A 22068-nucleotide genomic window follows, 5' to 3' on the forward strand; every position below is an offset into this window, starting at 1 on the left:
CGGTGCCCATTTATAGGTATAATGTACTATTATAATTTGTAAAAAGCTACCTTCCACATCAGTTTTCATTGCCTAGACCAATAGTACCATTTACAGATAAAATCGCAAAGTGCTTTACAATAAAAGGAAATACAATACAACAAATTAAAGTACAAGAAAATTTAAATAGAAAGCATAACACCCATAAAATTGACTAACTTAACCTTGACTAACTAAAAGCCTCCTTGAATAGCAGTCTTCAATGGCTTTTTAAAAGAATTAACAAAATACTCTACTCTATAATGAGAAGGAAATTGAATTATTTGACAATAATTGGTATTAAATAGTGTACATGCTTTGGTTACAGCAATTTTTCGTTCCATTATGTGAATTTCTAGGGCACTTTGCTTGCACTTTAGGACAATTAAATACAATAGTGCAAAGGTAATGTAGTGCACAAGGTAGCAAATAGGGAATTTCTAAGTAAAATACATGTCACCGTGCTTTGATTATTAAAATTAGTAACACTACAGCAGTGAATGCTTAACAAGGATACAAAAAAATAGGACTATGAAAATTTAAACAAGGAATTGGATCATTACCACCTTAAGTACATTGTACAGTAGTTAAAGGGTCGGTTCACCCATTTACAAAAATATTAATGTTCTCACATACCTCGATCAGTTCTCCTTCGAACTACTCTCCACCAAAGAAGATAGTCCCTATGTACTGTTGTTGTCATTGTGTTGAAGTGGAGGCAGAAATCTCTCAACCTGGGTAAATAAAACCCAAACTATCTGTATGATACCACTGGATGTAAATGAAAAATCGTCATTCGGGGGAACTGATCTTTTAAATGATTTTGAGGAATCCAGGCTAACGGAACACTCTGCTTAGGTCAAGGTGAACAACATGTTGTGTTTTTTTTGTCCTGTGCAGTCATGCGCTCCTATAAGACATAACCAATTTCACATGACGTGTGACCTTCACACACACGCACACACACGCGCACACACCTCATACCACCAACCACTTCTGAAAGCACATCAATGAAAGATAATCAACTTTCCACTGATAAAATCCAGGTGTCACGCAATTTGTGGTCCATTTATATTTCTTGCTAGTAAGTCGACCAAAATGCAGACGGTGCTTTTGAGCCAAGATGATACATTCCAGCGTCAGTGTTTTTGGCATGAGAGCCGTATCACGCTCTGGATGAAGTTATATAAATGAATGAGGGGGTTTGTCTCTCTTCTACAAAAGACTGCGGGTCATCTGAGATATTCACTTGTTTGCTCTTAGATGGTGATGGCTTCCAGCTACAGCTACTCTTGTTTTCTTTCTCTCTTGATCTCACACTAACCCCATTAACCCCTTTTTAGGCTCTGTGTTTGTGTGTGCCGAGGTAAAACAGCCAGTCCTCAGATCAACCAAATAAAAGTGTGCAATAAAAAGATGCTTCAATAAAAGTCTTTTCACCATCACTGCCTCTTTTTCTCCCTCTACTTCCACTGCATGCAGTACCCACAGCCACGCCAAGCTCCCCTGACGCTGTGGACCACTACCTGGAGACGCCTGCTGATGAAAACGAACACGCCCACTTCCAGAAAGCTAAAGAGAGCCTGGAGGCTAAGCATCGCGAGAGGATGTCCCAGGTAATGACGGAGAGAGGAGAGGAAGGAAGAAAGCAAAGAGAATAAATAAGGAGGGAGGATGTTATATTTTTACTGTTTTGTTTTTTAATTCAACGGACTGAAAGGTGATCAGCAGACACTGCATACACGTGAAAAAGTAATAGTAGGGTGAACAGAGAGAAGGAATTTTTTTGTAGTAGAGAGGACATTAATGGAGGCAGAAAAGATGTGTCAAGTAAAAACGAATCGCGATTGTTAAGGCGACCGAGCCAATTCGGCTTTAATTGTATTCTTTAATCACCCGGCTCACGCTCCGGCAGAGCCAGATGGTCCACAATAATGTCAGTTTTAAAAGCTCTAGACAAGAACACTCACAACCTTGTGGCTCTAACCGTTGTTTTTCTTTGATTGTACACCACTTTGGATATCGTTTTCTTAGACTTTCTCTACAACAGGCACTGCATCCTCATATAGTTGACTTCATTCTTACAGATACTCTTAGGTCATGTCTTTGGTAAAACCCTTTTGTTGAATTACAGAATCCACCCAATAAGGATGAAATGGAGGTGCAATCATCTTCTATAAAGAGGATGTAACTGATCAAAAAGGGGAACACAAACTGTTGATTTAGGACTATTATTGGCTTACTGCACTTTGACCTAGCACAATCCCGCTGTGATTCCAAAAGCAGAAACTCCCTTTACACGGACCAGAAGGATCTGTTATTTACCCGCTGCCGTGCTGCCGTGCAGACCAGTTATCTTTTCATAGCTGTGTAAAATGTCCGATTTTCTTCCATTTAGACAGCCATGAAAAGATCAGATCCACACAACCAAGAGCAATAAGATGTTTCACTCAAGTGTAAAATCAACCTGTAATAGAACATTTGGAAAGATAAAGTAGATTTGACAAGTTACATCAACCTTTTTTCCACTTTCGCACTCAGGTGATGAGAGAATGGGAGGAGGCTGAGAGGGAAGCTAAGAATCTTCCACGTGCTGACAAGAAGGCCGTCATCCAGGTAAAACATGCACATTCTGGACCTTATACCAAACCACCCAATGTTTTTGGTGCCCTTTTTTTATGTATAAGTTGCAATTTGTGCAGCGTTTCCAGGAGAAGGTGGAGGCACTGGAGCAGGAGGCAGCCAGTGAACGGCAGCAGCTGGTGGAGACCCACATGGCTCGGGTGGAGGCTCTGCTTAATGATCGCCGCCGCCTGGCTCTGGAGAGCTACCTGACGGCGCTGCAGCAGGACCCACCCAGGGTACGCTATAAATACAGTTCAGCAGCAATCCTCTGTTCTATAACTGATGCAGATGATGACAATGTTTGTTTATTTTTTACTGAGGTCACTTCCCCAGTGATTCACTGTGCTTTTCAGATAGTATTTTCTTGCAGGGCTAATTGTTGTCCTGCCATTCCTTACCTTTTTGTTGTTGTTTTTAACACTCTGTTACTCATCAAGATATATTTCTGAATAACTCTCCAGATTGTGTTTTGCTTGTTTTTCCTTTGCTTCTATGTTTTGCCTCTGTTAATACACAAAAAATGGAGCCCTTCAGTATAGAATTGTAATCTATTAAATCACTGTTGTACATTGGCATTTTGATTAATGTCTGAGGTTTGATAAACATCTTCTGATAAGCAGAATAGATTTGGAGAAAAAACATGTTACTGATTATTATCAACAGCGTGTGTACAAATGTTAGCCTAAATGTTAGAATTTTGGTTGCAAGTACAAAGTTTGTTTTCTGATCCAGACTCAATATACAGTGGGTTGAGAAACAATACCTAGAGATTGGCATGGTTTTAAAGTTAAACTAATAGCTGGTTTGATTTGTATTAAGAGATGATCTTATGGAAAGTTCCCCATGCCACTCTCTAGGTATGGTAAAGGGTATGTGACTATTTTAATTCCAAAGGGAACTTTATCAGGATGCATAGTATCCTGGATCCATGAAATAACTGGCCTTTAAAAATAAAAATGTGCCTGCCTCTATGGGAATTTAACATAGGGGTGTTTATACTTATGCCACCTGTATTTTAAGGATGAAAATGTATTTATTTATAATACATTATTCATTCACAAAGAAAATTGGTGTCCTTAAAAGGTTGGATTTTCCTAAATTCTTTGAATTAAGGCATTAAGATAGATTTCCAAAAGTTTTTTTTTTAATTCGTTTTTTTTTTTTTTTTATCAACTAGTCTGGGTGTGTTAACTTTGTCAAGCCACTGTACATATTTCACTGTGTCCTTTCTTTGCTCTTAACCATCTGTCATCGTCTTTTGTAGCCTCGCCACGTCTTCAGCCTGTTGAAGAAGTATGTGCGTGCCGAGCAGAAGGACAGGCAGCACACCCTCAAACACTTTGAACACGTCCGCATGGTGGATCCCAAGAAGGCTGCGCAGATCAGGCCTCAGGTAGCATCATCATTTTACTATAGATGAAGCTACTTTACTAAATATATTATGCGTTTTTTTCCCTGAAGAAGCAGATGCAGTTTTTAAATGTTCTCATGCGCATGTGTGTAAAAAAGGTGCTGACCCACCTGCGTGTCATTGAGGAGCGTATGAACCAGTCTCTGGGACTTCTCTACAAGGTGCCGGGTGTGGCCGACGACATCCAGGACCAAGTTGGTGAGTCTGTCGACATTTGTTTTAAGTCAAAATGAAAGTGCAATTGAGAAAGATGGAAACAAGGTTTAGCTGGGAGAGCAGTGACTGGGTAGAGTGACAAGAAATAAAAAATTGGACATCACAATGACATAAAGTCTTTCTTTAACTGTGACTGCTGACCCTGGCATGAGAAAGATATAGCAGGAGACACACTGTCCTTATTGTGCTACATGTAACAGAGAGATTGAATGTTCTAAATTCCAGCCCCAAAAAAATGTTTGGCCGATAAGGGCATTGGAGTGATTTGGCCTAATTCTTCTGTTCAAACAAAACTGTTTGCTGGGAAGATAAATCCCCTCCCTCCCTCCCTCCCTCCCTCCCTCCAGCCCGCCCGCCTGCCCTTGCATTCGCTAGGTTTCTGTGGGTTTTTGGGTTTATTGGAGTTGCGTGCGTCACACAGCCATCTGTGTCTCCGTGTCTTGTCTGTTCTGCCTGTCAAAACACACACAGGAACAAACATACGAAGAAGTTAAAGCACCAGGTCTACATTTCATGGAGGCTGTCTGTCCCTTCTGATAGACATTTGTTTGGGTCATATGATGATGTTAATAATTTATTTAAGCAGGAACAAAACATGACTTTTTCAGTTCCATATTATCTAAGAAATTATTCTTTCTTTAAGCATCAATATTTATTATGATAGAGCATTTTATGTTTAAACTAACTGAAAACAACAAGATATAAGAAGTTTGACAAATGAAGTAAAACCTCTTTCCTTTCCTCTCTCCACCTTTGTTTCTCTTGTGACCACTGACCTCTTTCCTTCCTTCCTGCCTTCCATCCAGAGCTTCTGCAGAGGGAGCAGGCGGAGATGGCCCAGCAGCTGGCCAACCTGCAGACGGATGTGAGGGTGAGCTACGGCAACGACGCCCTGATGCCCGACCAGGAGCTGGGAGACGGCCAGACCGACCTGTTGCCCCAGGAGGACACGCTGGGCCTGGGGGGAATCGGCTTCATCCACCCTGAGAGCTTCAACCAGCCCAACACTGAGAACCATGGTACTTACTGAAGCACCGGGTTGTAGGATTACATTTCACAGCATTTTGGTTCAAAGTTGTGGAGATAACATGCTATTCTATAAAGCTATATGCATTCCACTTTTGGTTTTGTAGGATTGTGTGATATGGCAATTATTGCTTGTCCTTTTCTGTTTTTACACATTATTTGTGCTACAAATTATATTTAATATAAGAAATTCTCTTTCTCTCTCTAGTTGAGCCAGTGGACTCCCGCCCCAATCTTGATAGAAGCATTCCCACACGGCCAGGTTGGTACTATTGTTAAAAAGTTACCCAATATTATGATTTTTAAGTATTCATATGTATTTGGAAATTCAATTCTTTTTTGTAAACGGTTGATTCACTGATTCTTTATAACAAATAAATAACTTCTGAGTTGCCAGGTTGTGAAAGATCTCATTTACTTTCATAATTGCTTACTACCTTTAGTCAATGGATTAGTGAAATATGTGTGTGTGTGTGTGTGTGTTGTGTGTGGTGTGTGTGTGTGTGTGTGTGTGTGTGTTCAAGTTCTTTCTAGTCTATTAAAAAATATTTCTTTAGGTCAATTAATGTCTTCTCTTAAAATCACAAGATTGTTCTAAAATAGAGACTAAATACAGGACAGTGTTTTTCCGCTATCTCTCCTTCTCTCAGCCATTATTTGCACACAGTACACTCCACTTGACCTTCATTAAGGCGCCAGCCGTGGTTGTTAGGAGATATGCGATGCAGCTGCATGGTCTATGCGTACCGAGCTGTATATGCTGTGCTATTTACACATACTATGTTCAGTTCCTACTGCCGTTGCCTCCAACACTCGGCTGTCCGTCCTGCTTTAGTGAGCAATTTTGATCTGTGCGTGTGCACGCGCGCAAAAGTGGTTAAGCTTCACCATCCATAATAGATACTTTTTCCTTCCCCTGCCAGTGACTGGAATGAAGATGGAAGCTATTCCTGAGCTGCGGATGGAGACGGAGGAAAGACAGAGCACTGAATACGAAGTTCACCACCAGAAACTGGTAAACAAACACAGAGAGCAGCTCACTTTGACACGAGCAGTGCAGACTCCTTTGACATTAACTGATCCATTTATGTAAGTAGACTCATTAATAAACATAGAGATATAGACACAAGCATGCAAACACGTGAAGATGCGTTTGCGGACACTTGCAAGCTTGCACTTTGCCCTCTCTTTTCCATAACTACACACACACACACTCAATCAGGTCCATGTCTCCTCTTTGTCCTCATGGTAAACTCCCAAGGTTGTCACCATGGAGACAGGTGTCCATGGAGACAACCGTGATAATGTGTGCGTCACACTTGTCTGCTCCCCTCCAAAATCTGCTGTCCTTTGATCAGAGTTAAGTTTATATCTGGAAGTGTTTTTCTGGTCAGCCACAGGTGATTGTACTAAATCATTACCAGGCTCTAACCCAGTTCTGCATTCATTCAATAATCTCTTTCGATATTGTAATACCAGCACAATCCATCCTCAGTCATATACAAATCCGCGTACCTTATTCCTCTCACCTAAAGGCTTTAATCTCTTAATCCCTACATTTTATTACATATCACATTTCTTGCATTCACAATGAGCAGCCATTGTGTCAGGCTGCCTCCTTGAGTCAACTCTTTAATTTGATATTCACCGTAACCCCCAATCAGCGTTCTGCTGGATTATTCTGAAGGAGGCTCACCACCCTGAAATGGAGTCTCTGCTCACTGCAGTGTTTGACACAAGCGAGTTGTAGCAGTGTGGCAATGTAAAGATGTGTTTTGGATTATCTGCACTTTAGTGTTGTGGAGTTTGTGCCTAGGTTTCTGTCCAATATCCCTGATGGCGTCAGCATAGGTGGAGATATCAGGGGTTGATTTTCTGCCAGAAGACGCCATTTTCTTCTATTTTTTTATTTGTTCCGCATGGAAAATGAGTTCCACGGAGCAGTGTAATCCATGATGTAGATGTCATTTGTTTTTTTGTCATTTTTTTTTAGGTAATGTGTCTTAGTATTGTGTTGGAGCTGAGTCATACTGTATCATTGTGGCTTTATGTTGTGCTCTGCTTTCTGTAAATCACCTGCCAGCCAAAGCCAGGTCTCCACCAGGAAATTAATCCTCAGAAACAAGTCCTGTCATCTCCATGTGTTATGTGTAGCATTTTTGTTCCCCAGTAGTGACTTTACAAGCTAAATTTTACTCTAATGATGCTTTTTTTTAAATGACAAAAGATGGCACTTGTTAGGAAGTGTAATTACACATAGCATTGCAAATTATTTGAGTAGAGGAAAACAAAAGTAAATGGGCTATAACTCTAAATGTCACCAGTTTCGTCCTCCTTCAATGATATTCAAACACAGTAAAACCAAAAAAGGTTGGTACCTACTAGAGCTCATTGGATCTCAAAGCAGTAACCTGCAAACCATTTCTAAGTGCAAATAACTCTCAGCCCTGCTGAGCTGGAACTGCACTAATTTACTCAGCAGTGTCACAGTAACGCATCGTATCTTTGGTGCACAATGAGAGTCCTTGGTGTGCCTTTCTACTCACACTGTATGAAAATCATCCCGCTGGTTGTGATTGGTGTCCGTGTGCAGGTCTTCTTCGCAGAGGATGTGGGCTCCAACAAGGGCGCCATCATCGGCCTGATGGTTGGAGGTGTCGTCATAGCAACCGTGATCGTCATCACCTTGGTGATGCTGAGGAAGAAGCAGTACACCTCCATCCACCACGGAGTCATCGAGGTGAGAAACAGCTGACCTGTGTGGTTGCCTGTACAAGCTGTTCTATACTGCAGTCAGTCTGGTGTGTGTGGGGGGGGGAATAATGCGAACATGCATGCATGTGTGAGTGCAAGCTGTTTTTCAGTATTGAATTTTTGTTTGTATAGATGGATGTATGTATGTACCAGGGTAAATAATCTAATATGATCCAATTGTATTCATAGAGCACATTTAAAACCAGCAGTTAACCAACGTGCTGTACAATCAGAAAAAAACATAGAACACAGTGAATACAAAAAAAACAAAAGGACTGATAAACTATTATGTCTGAAAGCCTGAGAATTAAACTATGCTTTAAGACAGGATTTCAAAACAGTGTAGGAGCCAGCCTAATATATAGAGGTAATTGATTCCAGTGTTTAGGGGCGACTACCTCAAAGGCACAGCTCGAACACAGGTCAATATAAATGGCATTACGGTCACCACCTGGTTCAAATATCTGGACTTCAGTTTTGCTTTCATCAAAGCTTAAGGAACTGCACACTGCAATCTTCTCACTAGATAGAATTGGATTAATGGCAGTCTCCTGCTTTGTTTTTCTAATAAGCCTCATCTATCACAGAACTTTCATTAGCAGTTATAATGTGAAAAGGAAATATGGTAGTTGAGGCAGCCTTGTTTCTTTATTTTTGCTAAAAAAAAGCACTTCCAGTAGTGTTAAAAGGTCTTAAAGTTTAGATTGTCATTACATTTGTACACGCCATATGATTGTGTGTGTGTGTAACCTCCACCCCACCTTCTCGCTGGCTCCCCTCCAGGTGGACGCTGCTGTCACCCCCGAGGAGCGCCACCTGTCTAAGATGCAGCAGAACGGTTACGAGAACCCAACCTACAAGTTCTTTGAGCAGATGCAGAACTGAAGAGAATGTCATATGTACTCACACACACACAAACACACACACACAACATCTCCCACACATCAAGCACCTCCCCTCCCTCTTTCCTCCTCCCCCTCCCTTGACTAGTCCCACGTCTCCAAATGGCAGTGTGGCTTAAATCATCGAGCGACTGGAATAGTCCGTTATGAGCTTTCAGAGCGACTGTAGCCAGGGTTTTCTTTCATTTCTGCCTGGGCGGACACTGGCCAAGCCAGTTCGCACCATGTTTGTTCACTTTATCAGAGCAAGACGCCTTTTTAATTAATGAAAGGTGTTTTATATGTTGCTCTGTCTGGGCCTGCTGACGTATGGGGGGGGGAAAGGCCCCTCCCAGTGTATCGACACAAACCCACTCTTTGGGGAAAGAAGCGTTTTCTCTCCACACTGATTCAGGGCCAGTGTACAGTTGGGGTTTTGGTGTGGGACGGTTTTGGGTGTGGACTTGTGTGGCAAATCTGACCAATGATCAGTGGGAGTTTTTTTTGGCACACGTTGACCTGGGCCTCATTTACAGAAATGAATTGCAGAATCGTTATTTCAAATCATTATTCAATGTGTGGACATATTTGTTAGTTTATAAAATATTCTTTGTAATGATACTCTAATAAAAAATAGGCCTTGGTCAAGCAGAATGATTTTTTTCAAATAAGGCCCAGTGTTTCCCCACCAACTGCACCACTACTGCACTCAGTCTACACTGGAGTACCCCCTCCTCCCCCTCCTCCTCATCCCTCCCCCATCCTCTTTTCTTTGCGCATTCTTACAACAGCTGGGCTGTGTTAAGTCACACAAGGCTCTTAAGGATATTTGGAGATGCTGATGATAACTGTTGATGAAGACGGTAGTAATTATGTATTCTGAATGAGCTGTTTTTTTATTTGAGTTTTTTTTTTCTCTTTTTGTTTCCAGTTTTGTTTTTCAAAAAAGAATGAAAATGGAGAAAAAAAGGTCAAACCGATGTAAAGTCCTTTTTTTAAATTGCGTGTGATGTTACTGAAGTAATGCCGAAGTCTTAGCTGTTCCTATGTAGTGCATGACAACAGGATTTGGAAAAAACAAACAAAAAACAACCAAGATCTTACCGCTGCTCTCTCTTGAGATCCTCTCTCACGTATAGATTGTCATTCTAGCAAGATTGTACATTTAGTATCTTCTCGTGATCACGTGACTTCAAACATGAATATATATATATATATATATACATAAATCTAGTCGAACGGGCTATGCTTTGATATCATGTAAAATACACATTTAAAAGAGATCTGTGATTTTGGATTTTAAGTGTGTTCCTCTTTTCTTTTAACCATGCTACGTTCCTGAAGCTACAGAAGGGGGGCTGGCTTCATCTCTGTTTGTATATTATTCTCATTCAGAAATATATTGTTAAAATCCTTATGCGTAGGGGCTCTCAGAAATCACCCCCTTATAATTTTTGTTTCATTTATGTTACTTCGTTCTTTTAAAAGGGCATGTTGTGGGTGTGAAGGTAGCGGGAAGGGAAATAGAAAAAAATGGGAGGAATCTGGCATGGGGGATGGGTTAGGATTATTTCCGTGTGTGTGTGTGTTTTGTCATTTTCAGTCTGGTGTTTCGTCCAGTTGTAAGCTGACGCTGTCTGTATTTTGGTTTAGTAATCATTTTACTGATAGACACAAGTGGAGTGCCGAGAGGAAACAACTTGCAGTTCCAGATGGAGGTTTTTGGTTTTTCACTCTCCAGCAACCCCCCCCCCCCCATTCGCCTTTCTTTCCCTTCAGGCATGTTGCTCACCTCTCTGCCATCAACGCACACTTGACTCCTTAGAGGCAGAGCACTGTCGCCTGTATAAAGATGATAGGCGTTCACCATTGAGAGAGCTGACAGTGTGTCTGGATGTGGAAACGGATAAAATAATTAGGTCTCAGCATCGTAGGCAAGAATATCCCATTCATCTTCGTACATCCGCTAGTGTTAAAGGTTTACACCACCTCAACATTACATGAAAGAAAATTGAAAGAAATACAGTGTAACCTCTCACTCTAATGATACATCTAATGGTAAGTAAGATCTGTGAGGAAATGGTGTTCATATGGAGGCTGCAGTGGGGTGGGTCCTTGGTTTTCAGAGTGTGCTCAGTAGAAGCCCAACAGAGGGCAGTAGAGTAGAAGAGGAAGCAGGATTTTCTTTCTATCTTTTTTTCTTCTGTGGGTTATAAATTGGTTTTGTTTTCCACTGTGTAATATTGTGCAGGCCATTTGCATTGACTGGGAAAATGCTTTCTACACTATTCCATAATAAAGTTTTGAATGTACATACAGAGGTTGTCTTTGTGTTTTTAACGATGTTTAATGCACACCGGGTTTATTCATGCATCCTCTTTTATTTGAATAACATGCGTCCATGTAGGATATTAAATATCAGACACGTAATGACAATGTAAGAAAGTGCTACTGATCCCTGATGTCAGAGGTCAGGATCAGCAAGAACACATGCTCAGATAAGTCCAGCTCATCCTGCTAAAGGTTGAAACAGGATTTAGGTGAACTAAATTCCATCCACGCTGATATTTTATTAAATGAAATAGAGGTTGGACATTATGAGAGAAAACTACAATCTAGTTGACTACCAAAGTCCGATTTAACAATGGTGCACAACACAGTTTCTCAATGTTCCGTCACAGGCCCGTGGCAGCCCTCAAACATTTTGGACGGCCCCTGAACGTATTTAACGCGTATGTATCTTTAACATAACATATTTGAATCCTCTGCGGCCCTTTTTGATACTTATCCTTTCAATAGTTGACATTTAATACAGCACTAGGCTATTGTGTCAGACTGCACCTCCCTTAACAATCTGTCAGGTTGGGAATGGCACCTTGTTGGAAGCTACTGGCAGACTATACTAGGACTTGTCCTTCTGCAGAGCCAAACACGTTCTAAAGGACTCTTCTCATCTGCCAGGTGCTTCAGGACCGTCGAAGCACAGACTACAGATTTACGGACCTATTCTCCTCGGCCATTAGCATACTTTAGTCCAACACACTTTGAATAACCCCTGATGTTGTGCAATAAGTTGACTCTTTCATAGAAAAACCTACTGGATCTTGTGCAATAACTACATTTATTATTGCGTAATAAATAATCTTAAGTGCAAAATGACATTGATTCCATTTGTTTTATTATATTAGAACCTGTTGTCGGCTGCAGATGTTTTTATTTTTGTGGTGTTTTCCTGTCTTTATTGCAATGATTGGAAGTAGCTCTTATAATTTGGTTTTCTGTACAGGCTTTTTATTTTATACTATGTGTCAGAAAAAAAGCTATCAACAAAGTCATAATATAGTATAAGAGACAATGTTCAGCTACAATAAAGCTACTTGCCTAATAAAGCTGCCTTTTTTCCATTGACCGCGCAAATCCCTAAAAGTGAAATTATATTGAGAGGGACTTTACAAACCTAGTTAGTAAAAAGAATAAAAAAATAACCATAATACACTAACTATATATTATGATTATGAAAAAGTAAACTGTTGACCAAAAAAAGACAAAAAAGCTACCTTGCTCGATTGGGGGTCATGTGCATTACCGGCATATACGGTCAACCTTAGTATGCGCAGCGCTGCGCAAAGTAGGCACCATTAGGACGACCGCGAACGCGTCCTTACCACATCATTCCCACAATCCACCGCGGTCCTCCACATTTGGATCTTGTATTCTTAGTGTCAAATCCAAGGTGAGTGCTAAAATAAACGCTATCAAGCATTTAACTGTGCATGTGGAATTCCTATAGCTACATACTCATAAATACGTGTTGATGTATTTCGTGAGTGGAACGTTAGTACAATAGACACCACTGTAAAAGCATGTGAAAGCAGCTAAAGCTGTCTTAGCATTAGCGGTGATGTTAGGTGAACGAAGCAAACATTAAGCTAGCTAACAGTCAGGCGGAATGAAAGCGAGCTCGTACAGCGTCATTGTGTAATGTAAGTCGACAATTAGGTTTTTCCTGAAGGTGCTTACAATGTCGCAGCTGTATAGAATGTTGATAATTCAATGCCATTCCGCTAATGTTATTAAGTGTGCACTGAAAGTGACGTCAACTAACTTATGCTAACAGCTAGCGTTGGTGTACATTTGCTTAGCTAAGCTAAGCTAAGCTAACCATGGATGCACGTCCCATGAACAAAATAGAATAGAAGGCCTTTAATGTCATATACAAGTGCAGAACCTGTGGAACGAGATTGAAGAAACCCCTTTACAGTGTCAACACGAAATATAAAAATATAAAATATAAGTAGTACAGAAGAATAAGAATAAAAGAAGGGGGGAACATGGTGAGTTCCTGAGAGCAACTATATACATATATAAAATGGTAAGAAAGACAAAGGGTTTGTATACACATTATGCAAATAATATAGTTGCACAGTAATGAGATTAAATATTACATATTGCACTGTAATGACATTTTACAGAATTTTAATGTCTTTTTAGGTATTATATAGAAGTATTGCACAGTATGTTGGAGAAGAGGGGGGGGGGGGGGAGGAGGCTGTGAAGTCAGTGCATGTGTGAGTTCAGAGTGGTTGTGGCTTTTTGGAAGAAACTGTTCTTGAGTCTTTGTCCTTGTTCTGATGCCCCTGTAGCGCCTTCCCAAGGGCAACAGGTCAAACAGATGAGAGCCGGGGTGGTACCTGTCCTTGGTGTGTTCTGCTCTGCTGGGGCAGCGGGAGGTGTAGATGTTCATCAGGGAGGGGAGAGGGGAGCCTATGATCTTTTGTGCTGACCTTACAACTCTGTAGTTTCCAGCCTCCATCTAGCTATATGTTGGCACACATTTCCTCCTAATGTAATTGCAGGGTACTCCTTTCCTACTGATATGATAAAGAGGCAGAATCGCAGGCGGATGTCATGATAACAATGTAACCCAAGGCATTTTGTTCCGTCAGATGGCACTTAACAAGTTATTCCTGTTGTCCTCCGCGCTGCGCTCTGCCGTGAGCCTGACCCTGCGCCGGAACATCGGCATCTCTGCTGTGCTCTTTAACCGGGCCAAGGAGCTCGACCCGATCCAGAAACTGTTCCTGGACAAGATCAAGGACTACAACGCCAAGAGCAAGTCAGTTGATAATAACACAACTGTTGTCACATGCCCAGATGAAACGGCCGTACTTTGTCCAGACATAATGTTTAGATTTGGCTGATCAGAGTCCAGATTGCATGGATCTAAACTAGTCAATGTCAGTTGTATTTATATAGTGCCTTTCATTACAAGAAAACAGCATACACATTCAAAAATGTAAATATCCTTTCAAAAGCTATGGTTTGGCTTCTTAGGCTATTTTTTTCCCCCATCCTTGTTGTTTTATTTAAACTGAACATTATTTGGTGCCTTGGCTCTCTTAGGATTTCGGGTGGCATTGTGGAGGGAGGAGCTTCTTACCAGAAGAACGTGTCTGAAGAGGTCACCAAACTGCAGAGGCTATATGGCGGAGGAGACCTCGCCAAGTTCCCCGATTTCAAATTCCCAGGTCAGTCTGGGCTTACTGTATTCTGGTCTACATTGTGTACTGTGAGTGATTTTCTGTCCCCTGTCCTCATTTCCTATTATCAATGAAAGACAAATAAATGTTTCTTTAGGTGATTGAAAATCAAAATTACAGATTTATTTAGACATTTGCTTGGAAAAACAATTTATTGTATTTATATTCTAGACATAGTATTGTAATTTTCGTAAACGGTTGTGAATATCAGTTTCATTTTTATGTAATTTAGATTTAATGAGTCATGACTTTGACTTCCTGATGTACAGAGGTAGACTGGCTAAGCCCCGCCCACTCTGCCGGCGATTAGATTTCACCCTGCAGCTCGGTCTGGAAATCTGCACGTCTAATTCTCCTGTTTCAGTTCGTAATTTTGCGGGAACCAATCACAAACTGGCTTATCTACCTGGTGCGTGATTGACGGGTTTTACACGATGACAAGAGAGAAGCGACCGAGCAGCTTCTTGTTTCCATTCAACAAAGCGGCTGTCACTCCCTAATGTCGAGTGCAGATTTGAGTCGCGCATGCTGAGATTTAAACTGTTTACGTCATACTGCTATTTGTGAAATCCATGAATTAATAAACTTTTCTCATTACAAACAAAAACAGAAGATGGAAATCATTTCAAAAACGTTTTAGCTATCTGCGATTGAATGCTTACGTTAGCTCAAACCACCATTCAAGTAACAGCCTCTGTTGTGTTTGATGCTAGCTTGTAGCCAGCAGTGAACAAACTTGGTTAAGTAGGTCCATTTTGACTGTGTTGACATTACAGAAGTCTCTCATTAGCCTCTTGTAGGCTACTTGTCACAAAGTGAAGCATAACAACTCACAGCTTCACTCGTCGCAAAGGGACGCATGTGCGATTGAAATCTGCACTCGGCTTACATCGGGGAGTGACAGCGGCCGCTGAACACCACTGAAGCGTAGCAACCAGTTGATGTCAATGGCGCTTCTACGTCACCCGGATCATTGGTCTGATTGGTTGAGGGACTATCCACTTTCGTACAGAGTCATTTGAGCTATGCCCGTTGGTCACGTCTCTTGTGCAGAGAGAATACAGAGCTGACTCCCCAGACCAGCGCTCGGTCTCAAATCTATTGCGCTCGGCTTGGTCTGGTGATGGCCAGACTTGTACAAAGGAGCCGGTCGGGGGGAGAAAGTGCCCCGGACTAAGAATTCTACACAAAAAGACAATACTCCATACCACAGAAAAAAAAGTCTACACACAAAAAGAGATTTCCTTTTCATTTTTAGCAACCACCTGCCACAGCGCTGAAAAAGAAAAAATTACACATGTGTAATAATGTGCATAGTAAAAAGCATTATTACCATTCTCACTATTTTTAAAAATGTTTTCTCTACTTTGTATATTCTTTGTTATAGTTTTTAGTATTTCTAGTTCTCTTTTGTTGCTTCACTTGTAAACACAAAGACAGTGTTCTCAGTGGGTTTCCCCTGTAGGAATACAAAAAATAGAAACACGTGGTAATCAAAAAAGGATCAATACTTTTGACAAGTTTAACCCAGACAGTGTATTTCTTAACTGTTTGTAGTCCAGACTTGGTCCTGATTTATCATCAGCTCCACCACTGGAATGACAACGTGCTTCTAATTACAGGACTGTTTTTAAGAGGCAACACAGAGAGAGAGAGACTGGGATCTGGGCTTTGTCTGTGTCTATACATAGCACGAGGATAGTGACACACATCAAAGCAAGACAATTCTCTCATTCTGTTTGAAATCTGTTCAAAAGGCTTCATTTTTTTTGAGCTTCGCTGTATTTTTGAAGAAGCTATATCTAGCTAGTTACTACACGTATACACAAAGACAACAGCTTTGGCTAGATTTCCTATCTAATCTGAAGTATAAAATCATTATGTTGTATACTCATTTTAAAACTCACAGAATTACAATCACCATCAACTATCACTAATGATTCTCTTTTTCTTTTTTTCCCAGAGCCCAAGCTTGAGGAAGTGGCCAAGTGAATGCTGTCCATGTTGTTTATCTCCTACATGTCACAAATATGTTGTATTTAATAAAAATATAGTGGATTGAACCATGACTCACTGGTTGAAGCTGCATCTGATGGTTACCCCACACTGTCACTCTAATTATTACTTATTATGAAACATACAGATGCTGACTATCTTTTTATGTTGCTTTAAATTGTAGCCAGACTAAATGTAATAAAAGCTCAATGTCTCCTAGAAACACATCCTGTGTAAAAAGGTGTGTGCCCGGCAGTGCAGCCTTTAATTCCCACAGTGCACAGCTCGTGTGCACGTTGTTACATCACATGTTGGATTGAAGTTGTAGCCTGCAGAAAGACACTCTGATGACCAAACCTGTCTGCTGCTTTGATATTCATATTCATAACCTGGTGTGAAGTCAGACATTCTCCATGGCTGTTCAGAAGCAACCAGAACATTTTTTTATTAAAACAAATTTATTTGTAGCAAATAAGGAAATGACAGAGGCAGAAGGTAGGCCTTGACTTAGACATACTGTAGAATGTAAAGATACAGAGGTATTATTTCTATGTCTATGTTCAAACTGAAAGAAAAGTAGACATTGATAAATGCTCCTCATGTCTGAACTGAAGAAGTTTGTGTACAGAGCCTCACCACCTCTTCTCAAGGTGTGATCCCATAGTTGTCTTTGTCTCTGTGCTGCAGCAGAAATCCCATTAGTACAACTGAGAGAGAAACGAATGCTTCTATTTAAGAGGTTTACTCCACCCATGTATTTACAACAAGTACGCTGTACATGGTACTGGCTGGGCGTGAGACCTGTCTTTCCTTTAAACTCCGATATGGAGCCACTGTCCTTCTCCAGACCTACACACGGGCCACAGACAGCAAAGAGACGTTCAGGTGAACTGACGCAATCAGGAAACCCACGGAGCTGTGGCTGACGTCATCAGCTGCAGCCTGTCAGCGTCTTTCTCCAGGGCGTCAACCAATAGGAAAGAGTCCTCCGCCGGTATGGCAGTAAACGGGGGGGGGCAACTTGCAGACATGTTCTCTTCAGTTAGCAGCCTCGTTATCCACCTGCACGTGCTCCTGGCTCACCATTCAGTAAGTAACGTAACGAGTGTGTGTTGTTGGTAGACTTTTACACGGTGTTGCTCAGGTTTACCGCGAGTGGCGCTAACATGCTACATTAAAGCGGTAAATGAAGCTATGTAGCTAGCCAGAACGGGTTAGCAGCACACTCACTAGCCACTTCCTTGTATACATCCTACGTCACGATGACGCATCTGCACCCCTTCATGGTGTTTACACATCAGCCTCCTCAAACAATACAAAATACTTTTTTAAAGGCAGACTGTGCACATTAATAGTTGAATATACTAACTTTTCATTTTAATTGAATACCATTTATTAATTTATTATATTGTTAATTTGTATTATTTACAATTTAGAAAAATGTAAATTAATTTAATCAATGAAACTTATATAAGAAGCAGTATCCATAAAAAACATTCACTCAAACAATTTACTGTATGACTTGTGGATAATTATTCACCTTGTGGAGAAAAAGAAGCAAAACCAGTGTATACAAGAGGCATGCATTGAAGTATGTTAGTTAGTGGAAAGTATTTTCAGCAACGTGTACTTAAAGTATCAAAAGTAAAAGTACTGATTATGCAGAACTGCCCACATCAGTTATTTCATTATATATTATTAGATTACAATAACTAATAGTAACTATACTAGTCTATGCATAATTAAACATTTTATTTGACTGCTTTTAAGAAGTTTTCTATGCTGCTAAATGTACAGGAAGTATCTAAAGTAATAGTCGTCATGCAGGCAAAATGTGTGTGTTTATTGTACCATATTAAATTCATAAGAGCACTTATAAAGCAGCACAGCAGCCTTCTGTCACCCATGGTTGCAGCCCTAATATTAATATGTATCACACATGTCATTTTGTACACACTTTGGTCTTTTATTCCTCCTTAAGAAAACTACATTTACTGAACCAGAATAATCCAATGAAGTCTCTTTTTCTCCCCAGATGAGTGTAAAGTATTTTATGTCATGATTCTTTTTGATTAATAAAGTAAGTATGCCTTATAGTGGTAGTATTCAGTTGTATAATACATCTGCAATGCTAACATACTGGACATCCATTTCTAATGTTTAATCTAGAATGGCCTGGGAGAGAGGTCGTCAGGTGGTCCCCAACCTTCTCTGGGTGTTTGTACCCTGAACCACAACACCCTCCAGTTGGGGGGTCAGCAGTGACAGGCCAGGTCCACGCCCCTTTCTTCCAGGTTTCCAGCTTGTGTCCTCTCTCCTGTTCCAGAGCCAACAGGAGGCTCTCTGTGACGTTCTCCCAGACTACCAACAGCTGCTTACCTTAAGTGGCCTCTCAGTTCAATCCTTTGTCAATAGACTCCACCCAGATTGAGCTGGGAAGCAGATATGTCAGCATGATAAATACCCCACGACCTGATCAAATTCCAAATTTGTGGTGACAGATTTTCAAGTTCTCTCCTCTGAAATGTCAATGTTACAACTTCCAACTGGTTTAGAGTATCAGATCAGATAGGTCAGTGTTATGGACCGCTGGTTAGAGGACTCATAGGTCATGGGTTCAATCACCCTCCTAGGCTGGTTCAAAGTCAACTTTTCACAGAAAATTTCTTTCTTTCCTTAACCCCCCCCCCCTGAAGGTCTGTGTTAAATGCGTGCTGTAACTGCTGGAGGTGGCGGCAGAGGTGGCGGCGGAGTCGAATTGCATCGGCCCTTCACCCAGGGGAGCGGGGTTCACATCCGGTTGTAGACTACGTTGGTGTTGTAGAGTATACGGTTGTTGGCCAGCAACCCGGGGCGGCATGTGGGTAAGACACTTGGCCACATGCGCCCCCGACAGTTCGCCAACCCACATGCGGCCCCTTCGGGGCCGCATGTGGGTTGGCAAGTGTCTTCCCCAATGCCGCCCCGAAGGGGCGGCATTGGGGTATACGGTTTACCTTTTGCCAACTGGAACAAAAAATTTATTCTCTAAGTGTCATAAGTACAACTCAGGAGACCAAGGTTCATGTCCCACATATTATGGTTAAGTACTTTCCTAATCCCAACTGTACTCACTATCTTTACTCAGACATTAGGGCTTTGGAAGGGACTTTCCCATGACACTAACCCCGCCTCCCAGGTGCAGGACAGTAATCCCGCCTCTCAGGACACTAACCCCGCCTCTCAAGACACTAACCCCACCTTTCTGGGTGTTCAGCCTCATCATAATGTTATCACCTTGTGAGTTTTGAACTCACAACCACTGGGCCCTCTAACCAGTGTTCTACCACACTGAGCTATAGATCTGATACCTTTCATCGGTTGGAAGTTGTATTTAGTGTTCACATTTCAGAGACGAGATGTTGAAAAGCTGTAAACACTTTTTAGACATACTATGCTGTCTTTTTATCATTTTTTTCGACATACTCTGTCTTTTTTAATCACTTTTTAGACATATTACACTGTGGCTTTTTAATCACTTTTTAGACATACTAAACTATGTCTTTTTATCACTTTTTTCGACATACTATGACTTTTTAAACATACTATACTATGGCTTTTTATCATTTTTTAGACATACTATACTGTGGCTTTTGTCTTGAAAAGATGTAAAGGACCTGACCTGAACAAAACAACCTACTCGTGACTGTCAGCAAGACTAAAGAGACGCCAGAAGTAGTCTACTAGCACTGCCTCCAAGGCAAGATGAAGGCTCCTGCACCCACCTCTTTCTAAACACAGATCAACAAAACAACGGCTGTGTTACTTGTTTATTTCAGAAAATATGTCTGGTGTTTCCTAAATATGTCATACTTACTTTTACTCTGGCATTGGTTCCCACTCAGACCTCTCCGACATAGCTGGCGCAGCGTGGGTACCTTCACTTATTATTTCTATCTACCAACATGGCATGTCCCAAATTATTCCACTAGTCACAAGGCTAGAACAGCTGATATATGAAATTAGTTACAGACCAAACATGGGTTAATTAACCACTGCAGAAACTATCAATATATCCACCAATCTTTAAATCACTGGCTAAATTATTTGCCATTGCTAAGATTAGGAAACTGCTGCTGAACATCTTACACAGCAGAGATTAATTACTGAAACAAACCATAAGCAAGAAAATATCAACACAATCATGTAAGGTTATGTAGTGTGTACAGTAGGCCTGTGCTATCATACAGCAAGGGACACAAGCGACAATCATTTAACTACAAGCTACTTTGTGATAAAACATACATTTGTTTACTAAACTCTACTATGATACACTACTCATGAGTATTGTCTTTAGCTGTCGTCGACATTGTATGTCATATTTAATATATCCAGACACAGTAACAGAGACTTACTTTTATATTTTAGAAGCGGAAGAGTGCACCGTTTCAACGAACTCCTCAATACGACTGTTGGCCATCCTGAATCTTTTTTTAATCTATCATGGAATAGCATCACATTGTCTTTGTAAAATGAATAAATAATTATGAATCAACCTAGCCTGTTAGCTAGCAGGCTGTGTTTTTAGCCTGATTAGCTAACAGCTTAGCCGTTTCAAAGCGGATTTGAGTGCCATTGTAGCCCTTCCAGAAGCTTAGTAATCCGCCGTGGTACTTCAGTGACTTTTCGGGGACTTTGCCCAATAGTTTCATAAAGATAAACGGTCACCGAGTCATCTTTCTGTATGAAAAGCTATCTTTTTACCCTTAGATGCCGCCATCTTGGCTGCTGACTGTCTTGACTGATGGCTACGTCGACCAATCAGATGAAGTTTAGGTCAGGAGTCAGGCAGCTTGCTCAGCCAATAGATAACCCTAACCCGACACAAGCAGCAGGGCCTTGTACTCAGTGTGTGTGTATTGGGAGAGAACACAGAGGTGTGGATAGAGTGGGATTTGGCCTACTGATGTGACATCCCTGCGGCATACATATCTGTCTGTCTAGAACTTAATTGCGCATAACAGGGTTGAGGTTATACAAGCATTAAAAATGCAAAAAATAATGGCAAGTATGGTTTTGAATAGAAAACCCTTTTATTACGGATACACCATTCAAATAAAACTCTGAACAATCCATACACACACTGTCTAAAAACAGACACTCCATTTTTTGATAAAACATTGATAAACAGTGGCACAAAATATAAAGACAGAAAAAGTAAGGCAAGTTCTTTACGAAAAAAGTGTGATCATAGATAGATATGACAGACAAATTAAAAAGGCACAAGGTATATATGTGTGTGTGTGTGTGTGTGTGTGTTTGAGAGAATATACATACTATATTTATATATATGTATGTAGATATATAAAGACCATGCAGGCACATCAGGATGGAATGGGGTTGGTCTCAATATAACTGGCCGGAGTGGTTCCTGTTCTCCTGGACTGGTTACTAACATCATGCGGATCTTGTGTGGCGCTGTGGCCCCTGGGAACCCCAGTGTTACAGAAGACAAAACATTGGCAGATGCTGAGGTAAACCACATTTATGTTTGAGTAGATTGGAAGTAATGCTTTCCCTATGGCTTTTAGAAGAATTCCCCACTTTTAAAGAAAAATTAATT

At 40.9% G+C, this 22068-nt stretch overlaps 2 protein-coding genes and 1 long non-coding RNA gene across 3 annotated transcripts in view; all 3 read left to right on the plus strand.

Moving 5' to 3' along the window:
- appa (amyloid beta (A4) precursor protein a) overlaps positions 1 to 11249 on the plus strand; it is a 31979-nt gene extending 20730 nt beyond the window's left edge. Inside the window, 10 exon segments of the mRNA XM_032506327.1 lie at positions 1501 to 1634; positions 2560 to 2634; positions 2721 to 2879; positions 3908 to 4036; positions 4153 to 4252; positions 5077 to 5289; positions 5505 to 5558; positions 6220 to 6311; positions 7890 to 8036; positions 8834 to 11249. Of these exon segments, the coding sequence (XP_032362218.1) occupies positions 1501 to 1634; positions 2560 to 2634; positions 2721 to 2879; positions 3908 to 4036; positions 4153 to 4252; positions 5077 to 5289; positions 5505 to 5558; positions 6220 to 6311; positions 7890 to 8036; positions 8834 to 8935 (1205 nt within the window). The 3' untranslated portion in view covers positions 8936 to 11249.
- A 1267-nt stretch (positions 11250 to 12516) lies between these two features.
- Positions 12517 to 16540, plus strand: atp5pf (ATP synthase peripheral stalk subunit F6). The gene is made up of 4 exons (XM_032506337.1): positions 12517 to 12664; positions 13878 to 14047; positions 14335 to 14459; positions 16435 to 16540. The coding sequence occupies exons 2-4, from the start codon at positions 13878 to 13880 to the stop codon at positions 16461 to 16463; spliced, it is 324 nt and encodes a 107-aa protein (XP_032362228.1). The 5' UTR covers positions 12517 to 12664; the 3' UTR covers positions 16464 to 16540.
- Positions 16541 to 17455: 915 nt separating this feature from the next.
- LOC116673946 (uncharacterized) lies at positions 17456 to 21680 on the plus strand. The gene is made up of 2 exons (XR_004327924.1): positions 17456 to 17555; positions 21216 to 21680. It is a non-coding gene; the product is annotated as an uncharacterized LOC116673946 (long non-coding RNA).
- Positions 21681 to 22068: the final 388 nt, after the last annotated feature.

The sequence above is a fragment of the Etheostoma spectabile genome, chromosome 24, assembly GCF_008692095.1.
Source record: "Etheostoma spectabile isolate EspeVRDwgs_2016 chromosome 24, UIUC_Espe_1.0, whole genome shotgun sequence".
NCBI lineage: Eukaryota > Metazoa > Chordata > Actinopteri > Perciformes > Percidae > Etheostoma > Etheostoma spectabile.

What these genes read in the sequence shown, in the direction of transcription:
- atp5pf (XM_032506337.1), top strand. Translation starts at nt 13,878, where the DNA reads ATGGCACTTAACAAGTTATTCCTGTTGTCCTCCGCGCTGCGCTCTGCC. An exon ending in GACTACAACGCCAAGAGCAA is followed by an intron (nt 14,048 to 14,334) that starts GTCAGTTGATAA and finishes TGGCTCTCTTAG; the next exon opens with GATTTCGGGTGGCATTGTGG. An exon ending in CCCCGATTTCAAATTCCCAG is followed by an intron (nt 14,460 to 16,434) that starts GTCAGTCTGGGC and finishes TTTTTTTCCCAG; the next exon opens with AGCCCAAGCTTGAGGAAGTG.